Source organism: Pygoscelis adeliae, unplaced genomic scaffold (assembly GCF_000699105.1).
Source record: "Pygoscelis adeliae isolate BGI_AS28 unplaced genomic scaffold, ASM69910v1 Scaffold57, whole genome shotgun sequence".
In the NCBI taxonomy this organism is placed as follows: Eukaryota; Metazoa; Chordata; class Aves; order Sphenisciformes; family Spheniscidae; genus Pygoscelis; species Pygoscelis adeliae.
Genome location: NW_008825615.1, coordinates 19,001,450 through 19,010,701, shown reverse-complemented (window position 1 = coordinate 19,010,701; position 9,252 = coordinate 19,001,450). Strand labels below are relative to the sequence as shown.

The window sequence follows — 9,252 nt, the reverse complement described above, 5'->3', positions numbered from 1 at the left end:
GTTTAATATTCAGAAACTGATTGCAAAGTCTTGTTTTGAGATATGATCCTGAAAGCCCTTTTCTGTGTAAGTGGTCCCACTTATTGGATTAAGTTTTTGTAGTTTTATGTCCCGGTCCTGTATTTGAGGTTCTGAATTGCACACAAAGCTGTAGGAAGTAGTGGAAAATCCGTGAGGGAAGAGCAGGGGAGTCGGAGAATAATAAGAGTAGGAGAATAACTGCACGCTGCTGTTGAAATACAAGTTTCATAAGTAAGAAAACAGGGTTTGCTTCTTGTATTTTCTCTTCCTCTTTCTTACCTTCCTACTTTGCCCTCTTCAGCTTTTGTTTCAGTGCGTTACTTTGTACTAGTACAGATTTTGCAGGCCAATTGTTAATCTTAAGGTTTTTTTGTCTGTCTGTCTACCTGTCTTTGGGATGACTGTGCCTGATGGCAACAGGACCAAAGTCGTAACTGCAGTGGAAGTGCGTTCTCTATGGTTTAGAAGCTACGCGTATGGATGACTTAAAAATTCACTTAATTTTTTTCTCCTTGTTCCAGATGGAAGAGTTCATGGTTTCTGGTTTGCATAATAGCAGAGGCTGAATACGCATAAAGGAGACTATAGCGCGGGTGAGAAGTGTCAAGCCCCTTGCAAGGCTTTGCTCTGTAAGAAAGAAGAAATGAATCCTACAAACGATGATCAAGTGTTTGGGACGATTTTTGACTGGGACTATCTCTTATGGGAAGTTCGTTTCACATTTTTAGCTGCTGGTTTTTTAATCTACTTGGGAGTATTTCTTCTGTCTCACTGGTTGTCTTCATGGATAAGTAGCACTTATCGTGCCTTGTATGCAAAGGAGAAGGTGTTTTGGAATATGGCGGTCACACGTGGTGTGTTTGGACTTCAGAGTTGCGTTGCTGGGTTATGGGCTTTGCTCATAGATCCTGTTTTTCATGCTGACAAAGTGTATTCACAGCAGAAGTGGAGTTGGTTTAACTGTTTAATAGCGGCTGGATTTTTCTTGCTTGAAAATGCAGCTGTTCACATGTCCAACATTATTTTTAGAACATTTGATGTGTTCTTGGTAGTTCATCACTTGCTTGCTTTTGGTGGCTTGGCTGGTCTAGTAATTAATGTGAAATCTGGACATTATCTGCCTTTGATGGGAATGTTGCTGGAGATGAGTACTCCCTCAACATGCATTTCCTGGATGCTTCTAAAGGTAAGAACGTGGTAATTTTCAAATTATGTTTGTAACAGTTTTCATGCATCTCGCTTGTCCGTAGGTAATCTTGTGTGGTTTGTTTAGATAGATGAACGCAGTTTTGCTGAAAAGCTAACTGATGATATCCATGATAACCTGCTGATGATATCCATGATACCTGCTTTTGTCGTGATGATATCTCTATAGTTCTCCATATAGGTTTCTGTGTGATGCTGTGTGCATGTGGATAGTGAGATGGTATAGATTCATTCTGAGTTTGGGATGCTATGCATGTGGAATATTTGTGTGGTTTGTTTAGATAGATGAACGCAGTTTTGCTGAAAAGCTAACTGATGATATCCATGATAACCTGCTGATGATATCCATGTGATAACCTGCTTTTGTCGTGATGATATCTCTATAGTTCTCCATATAGGTTTCTGTGTGATGCTGTGTGCATGTGGATAGTGAGATGGTATAGATTCATTCTGAGTTTGGGATGCTATGCATGTGGAATATCATAGGTCTACATGGAAAAAATGCCTGAGAGCATGTGTACGTGAAAGCTGGATATCTGCGTTAGTTCTACAGATTCCTCAGTTCCTTATCTCGAAGTAACAATCTCACTTCTGCATACTTTCTGTTCTTGTTTTTCTAGGCTGGCTGTGCTAATACCTTCTTCTGGAAGGCAAACCAGTGGGTGATGATCCACCTGTTTCACTGCCGCATGATTCTTACTTACCACATGTGGTGGGTGTGCATTTTCAATTGGAATTCTGTGATGGAAAATCTGGGACTTCTTCATTTTATTGTTTTATTCTCGGGATTATTTGCTGTTACGCTAATACTTAACCCATACTGGACATACAAAAAAACTCAGCAACTCCTCAGCCCAACTGACTGGAACTTTGAAAATAAAGCAATGGAAAATGGAACATTAAATGGTGAAACACATCAAAAGAAGAGCATGTAACACTGAAACAGCTGTTTCCTAGTAAGGTAGTGGGAGAATACAATGCGAAGTAATTCTTTGCCCATGAACTAGAAACTTTTTCAAGAAGCTCATTAACACTGATTCCTTGCTGGTAATATTCTGTATGCATCAGAAGTATTTAAAAGCGTTGTTTGCGTTTCATATGTGCATACACATAAGATCTTCAACTTCTTAGTAACGAATTACCCCAACGATTTTGTCAGGTAGGACAGTATTTCATCATTTAGTAGTGACATGCTCTCTAATGGTATCCTTTGTCCTAATGCTTCAAAGTGGCTTTACAGTTAATTTGTCTATTAAGCTCAGCTTGAATCAAGTTTAGCTTGAATCGTATTTCTCATGTGGTGGAGATACTGATACTGGAAATTATGTTAAGTTATTTATTAAGATCAATTACGACCCAAGTTAGGTATGCATGGGTACCTAGTTCCTGTGTGCCATTAAATCATTCCAAGTGGCTGAATTGGTCACGTGGCAGAATGCAGTCATGGCTGGGGTTTGGGTTGGTTTTTTGGTTCTTTTTTCTTTTAAGTGCACTTGAGGAAGAGGAAGATAACTGTTTGAGTGTTCACTGTCAAAGTGAACTGTAGTTTCCAGGTTGCCCTCAGTATGGGAGGAGTTCATATTCACCACAAACTTTCATGTGGGGATGCAGGCATTCGTTAGACACGTGGTCTAGCTAGGTAATCATAGTGGTCCTTTCTGGACTTGAAATCAATGAAATATGAGAGGCAACAACAGAATGTTTGGCTCTGTTTCATCCTTGAAGAGATTGCTGGTTGACTGATAAAATTATTTTCTTTGTAGGTCCCACATGAGTGGTCATGCAATTAGTTCCACTAGTGCTCCTGTTATGGTTCCTCCCATTTTTGGAAATTCTCTTAGTTATAGAGGGTTTTAGAATCTGAGGTGACTCCTCTGTGGAGGAAAGCCCATGTCACCTCCTTTAGTTCAGTTGTTCTTTTAGTATTTTTATTTTACTTAGAATAACATACAAAGTGACGCTAACAATCGTTTGCACTTTATCTGCCACATCACTAAATCTTTCCTTGACCTAAGGAATAGGGTTGCTTTTTAGATAGGGGCTTGGCAAATTGTGGTGGATGTTCTCCCACTAACAGTATTGGTCTGACAGTTCCTGGGTGAGATGTTGGACAGCAGATGAAGGTATAAAGATCACAATAGAAGACAGTGACGCCTAGTGGCAGGAGAGCCACAAAGATAGTAGTTTTGGTGCACTGAACTACTGAGATAAAAAGCCTGTCATTTGAAACTTTGTCGTATATTGTGACGTGACTGCTACAAAGATTTATTTTCCAAAGTAGTAAGACTGGGCAAGCCCAAGCTGTGAAGAATTTTAGGTCAAGGCATGTGTTAGAAGCTTTGTGTACTGATCTGTGGTTGAGCACATTGTTTTAAATGTGTAAGGGAAGCTCTGTTTGCTGTAAACAAGCCCATTTTATTAATTTTTGGTGGGAATGTCTTTGATTTTGTTCTGAGCGAAGGGAGGAAGCTAGTGGTCAGGTTGCTGTGTTCCTAACTAGCTTTGTGTGAGCGCAGAGTTGAAGAGCTGCTCTATGAGGGAGAGGAAACTTCTTACTATGAGGTCACAAATGTATAGCCTGATCTTGATAATGATGAAGTGGTGAATATCTGAAATTGCCCATTCAATACTAGGCTGAGAGGGTCATAGTAATTTTACACAGCAATCCTGTCTGTTATCCTGCTGATATTCAATAGAGAAAATCTAAATTTTGTGCTACCTTCCTGTTTCTAAGCAGGCCAGAATGAGGTTGCAGTGTTTTGGCAGTGTCACCTGTCTGGATGCCATCCTATAGAAAAAAAAGCGTTCTCTAAAGCTTGAAATTGCGTACCTCTCCTGAGGGGCTGTGTCGGGGAGAGTAATGTTAAAAGTATTTTAGAAGAAAGCAGAGGGATGAATTCCTCAGAAACAGAACCCAAATATGTGATCCAAATGTATATCATGCAGAATCCAAACCTCACTTGCAGGAGTTCCAGGGGGGAAGGTGGTGGATAAGTCAAAATGATATCAAAATCATGATATCATTTGATATCAAATGTCAAAATGATATCAAAATGATGGTGCTCTATGCAGCTTAAAACCTAAAGGTTTGGATTCAATTAAACAAGGTAATAATTATAAAAATCCCAGCTACAGAATTATGAAGAATCCTAAGAGAAAACAGAAGAAGCATCAGGAGAGAATAAGTTTGGGCCAAGTGTGTAATTCTTACAGTGGCTGGCTAAAGGAGATGAAGTTTCTATGTGCTAAAATAAAAGAATTTGGAGGGTTGGAGTTAGTAGTGAATTTAGGACTGAAAAAAGAGATTAGGTGTGGTACAAGCAGACAGGTGGATAGTTATGTCAGTGGCACCAGACTTCAAAGTTTAATATTTTGTATTGTGTAATGTTATTAAGTGGATTTTAAATCTTTCATTAAAAGTATTTTTTATCATAATAAGGCAATTTTTTTAGTATGCATCTTAGTGTGAGTTTTTTCACGCAAAGACTGTTATGGCATATTTCAAATCTTTTGCATGTCTTAACTATATAATTAATAATACCTAAGAGCACCTGTTAACCTGAATACTGCTAGACCTGCTAGAACAAGAGAGCTATGCAATAAAGCAAATAACAGCACTCATTTTATTTCTGTTGTTTTGAGGGGCAAGGGGATTTTACAGTCCAGCTAGAAATATAACAGGACATAAAAATACAGACAACCTTTCTTCTTCATCTTGATGGCCTAGAGTTGGAGTTACTAGTTCTGTTACACAGAGACTCTTTTTTTTTTTTATACTTGAGTGTTTCCTTCACTGCCTTTTGGCTGCTCCCTTCAAGAGGATTTTCTGGTTTATGATTGTGGATGACTCTCTCATTGCGCTGAAAATGACTGAAAAAGCTCTCTAAGTGTGGGTTTTGGTGTCTAATTACTCTTACAACTAAGTGCTGCTTTTCAACCCAAAGGTAGACTAGCCGTAGCTTGTTTATAAATTTTGTTAATGTGAAACTAATCCCAGTCCTGTTGGGCCTCTCTTATAAGGCCTCCTCCGCAATCCGATGTAGAAAAGTTCACAGTCAGCTTCAGTAGTGGCTGGGTCAGGTCACAGGGTGCGCTGCTGCCGTGATTTGGAAAACTCTTGCATAGTATGTTTTTGGGTGAATTTTTTGTTTGCCTAGGTGACTATTAGAGACTTCATCCTGCTTTCTTGTTGGACAAGCTTATTCAAGGAGTGCTGTTTGTGTCACCTTTCTGGCTGAAGCTTTTTTTTTTAAAAAAAACCCCAAACCTACAACCCAAAACAAACAACAAGCTATGATAGGGGTGGGGGTGTTTGGTGGTTTTTTGGTTTTTGTTTTTTTTTTTTTAAAGAAAAATATCTGATCTAAGACACCCTGGTCAGGCATCTGGTTCTTACTGTCTTCAAACAGCATTCTGAAATCACAGTTTGTGTTTGCCTCCATTTGTGTCCTGTCTTATGTTTTTTCCAAAACCTGTCATCATTTCCCCTCCCACCTACCAATTTTTCTATAATATTTACTCTTACCTGCAGTACTGGTCATGATCTTGCAGCAGTCACATGACCACGGTGATGTCTTTGTCTAATAGTTTTCAGCACGTACTGTTGGACCCTTCTTCCACTAAATACTCATGTCCAAATCTTTCAGGTTTTTTTGCTTTTTCCTGATAACATTGATTAAATATTGATGTCATGTACAATTATAAGACACCTTTCTTAACCTCAGGGAGACTCCCACTTAAAGTGAATTTAAAAGTGTTAAGCAAATTCAAGTCTGCTCTTGTACAGTATAACGGTTGTTGAATGGTACAGCACCTTTCCACTGTGTACATAAATAAAAGTATTTTATTGAATAATTGTCTACCGTGAGTTTCATTTACTGGTGAAAATAATGCCTATTATTTTTCACTTGCTATTTGTAGCTTAAAAAGTTTTTGCAGTGCATGCACTAAAAAGGTGACTTGTTTATTTTGAAATATTCTGTTAAACTTGACACAGGTAATGTCATATCCATGGAAATAGCTATAAAACCTTGCAAACTAATGTCCTTTTGCCAACATTTAACACGTTATTAACATGAGCATGTTTAGTTACATGACAAAAACACTAGAAGCTGCGCTATATGTAAGTATGTCTTAAAAATGGTTAAAAAGCATCACTTGGAAATGACCCTTCTGGCTTGTGTATTTGAAGTGTGTGGTCTATTTTTGCATTAGGCTCTAACTATGAAGACACTTCATGGTTTAGTAAAAGCCACCTTAAAATGTTGTTTTTTTTTTTTTTTAATTTTTCTCGTTGTTAAATAACAAAATACAATTCTAAGCATTAAATGCCTTGCATGGTGCTTTGCAGGAATTAATTCCTGATGCTTTTTAGCATTAATGAGTTAAAGAAAAATAGCATCATTACTGGCATTTTAATTATTCTTGTAAGAATGCACTGTGTAAGCAACTGGCTGGCGTAATTTTGCTAGCTGCCTCTGCAGTGAAGTCGCCAAGATTAATTGAAGCAGAAGTAAGACGTTCATGTGTAAAGCTCCACTAACTATGGAATGTGTGTGGGTACAGGCTGAGATGAGAAAAACAATACATAATAGTATTTGTATGAATAAAGTCCTTTTTTTTGTAAATAATCTGTAAAAGGAATTAAAATGTTATTAATGTTTTGCTATTCAGATGTTTTCAGCTAATAGGTAAATATATTTTATTTAGTAGTTCTTACCATATTCCCAGAAAAGTATTAGAGCACACTTACGCTGACAGTGTTATTCAGTGATTACAATCTTTGATCTTGTGTCATGGCACTGGTATTTAAGTTGATAATTCGGAGCAAAAAATAAGTGATGGTCATTAATTAGTAAATTATGCCTGTTGCTCTAGTCGTCAGCCTCCAGATGGGTTTCCAGTGTTGGAAGAGACATTGCACGCTCTGGATCTGATTGACTAGTTAGTGTGTTCTGCTAGTGGTAGTGCCACAGAGCAGAAACAAGTGTTCTTGCAGCACATTGTGCCTCCCTGTTTCCCGTAAGTGAAACAGTGCTGGGGGAGGTGGAATGACAAAGATAATGATGCAGCAAACGTGCAGGGACGTACCAGTGTTCAAGGTGGCAGACAGGCCTAGCTTTAAAGGAAAGGAGTGGGGCCTGCTCACATGTCCACAACGAAGAAGAAAGCAAGGGAATCGGCTGTGCCATTGCTTGCTGCTATCTCTGTGTGTGTATGTTCTGATGAGTCAGGTTGGGTCGCTTCTGAGTCCTTAAGGATATGACGTGAGCCGAGAGAGTGGAAATTTAATACTAGCTTTATCAGATAAAGGTCGTATTACTTCTGGTCTGAAATATTTATTTCCTCATATGATTCTCTTTTTAGCTGCCTCTACTCCTTTGAATGCTTAGTTCACATTAGAGTGCCGTATAAGCTGACACTGTTCTCACCAATATGTTCTCTGACATCTACTGTAAAGACTTGTGAGGATGTGCCTTGTTTTAGTACTGATAATAGATTGTGGCAGCTCCAGGTACTCACTTGGCCTGACTTCTGTGTTGCTATTGCTATGTAGGTCTGCAGCTTTCCTCTCCTGCTCTGCTACTTCTCCTGCCAAAAGCGCTTTACTGTGTGAACGCTGTATTTCGTCACCAACGCTGTGCTCACTGAAGTTTAAGCATGGGGCTTGCGCTGATTGGGGGGGGGGAAATATACCTGAGAAAGGACTAATTTTGTAGAAGGTAAGAGGGTGGACTTTCCTACATTTCTGGACCGTGTAGTTCTACTGTCAGGATCTTAAGAGTAAATCAAGGTGATAACTACGATACCTTGAAAAACAAAGCCATGCAGGCAAACCACAAAACTACAGAGAAGTAGACATGGAGCATCTAACAAGAGCTTGATCATCTTGTCTTGTGGGTCATATTTACAGGAAGAAAGTGTATCCTGGAAAGCAGCAGCAGCCTTGCTTCGGAGTCATAGGAAATATGAAAAAAATGAGGAGGCTTTGGGATGAGGTAGCTGAGACTGGTTGTTACATTGTACAGTGCTGACCAGGTTGCAGTTGGACATTGGATATGTAGATTGTCTGATGTTTTAACTCTTCTTTTTTTTTCCTAAGCAACATACTGTTTTAAGTATCACCGCGACACTGGTTGAGGATAAGTTTGAGGACCCTTTTTTAGGACATCAAAGTTCCCAAGCAATGTATTGCCCAAGGCTGAAGGAGCCTACAGTGTGTTCTAATTAGTAGTAATTTATTCTTGTATTATCATTGCCTTTTTATCTTACATAATTATTTTTTACCCCTGGAGGCTCTTTTGCATATTCATGAGCACAAATCAATCTGCTCTTTTATTTTCCTAGCCATCCTAATACTTTTTATTTGCCACTTTTCCCACTTGAATTCCTTTTTCTTAAATGTTGGCAATGTAGAGCTGTATATAGTATTTCATATAAAGTGTTCTCAGTACCTTGTATTACACTAGCACTTCCTTTCTGCCACTGGAAATAGCTCTGCTTCAGCCCAAGGTTGCGTTTGTCTTTCACAGTTGCAATGCTACAGGCTTGGGGAAGAGTGGCTGGAAAGCTGCCTGTCGGAAAAGGACCTGGGGGTGCTGGTTGACAGCCGGCTGAACATGAGCCGGCAGTGTGCCCAGGTGGCCAAGAAGGCCAATGGCATCCTGGCCTGTATCAGAAATAGTGCAGCCAGCAGGAGCAGGGAAGTGATCGTGCCCCTGTACTTGGCCCTGGTGAGGCCGCACCTCGAATACTGTGTTCAGTTTTGGGCCCCTCACTACAAGAAGGACGTTGAGGTGTTGGAACATGTCCAGAGAAGGGCAACGAGGCTGGTGAGGGGTCTGGAGAACAAGTCTTCTGAGGAGCGGCTGAGGGAACTGGGGTTGTTTAGCCTGGAGAAAAGGAGGCTGAGGGGAGACCTCATCGCTCTCTACAACTACCTGAAAGGAGGTTGTAGCGAGGTGGGTGTCGGTCTCTTCTCCCAAGTAACAAGCGATAGGAGGAGAGGAAATGGCCTCAAGTTGC

At 39.7% G+C, this 9,252-nt stretch overlaps 1 protein-coding gene across 1 annotated transcript; it reads left to right on the top strand.

Annotated features, from left to right (window-relative positions):
* The first annotated feature begins 563 nt into the window (after nucleotides 1-563).
* CLN8 (ceroid-lipofuscinosis, neuronal 8 (epilepsy, progressive with mental retardation)) lies at nucleotides 564-4,238 on the top strand. Its single transcript, XM_009333206.1, has 2 exons — nucleotides 564-1,207; nucleotides 1,848-4,238. The coding sequence occupies exons 1-2, from the start codon at nucleotides 665-667 to the stop codon at nucleotides 2,160-2,162; spliced, it is 858 nt and encodes a 285-aa protein (XP_009331481.1). The 5' UTR covers nucleotides 564-664; the 3' UTR covers nucleotides 2,163-4,238.
* The last annotated feature ends 5,014 nt before the right edge of the window (nucleotides 4,239-9,252 follow it).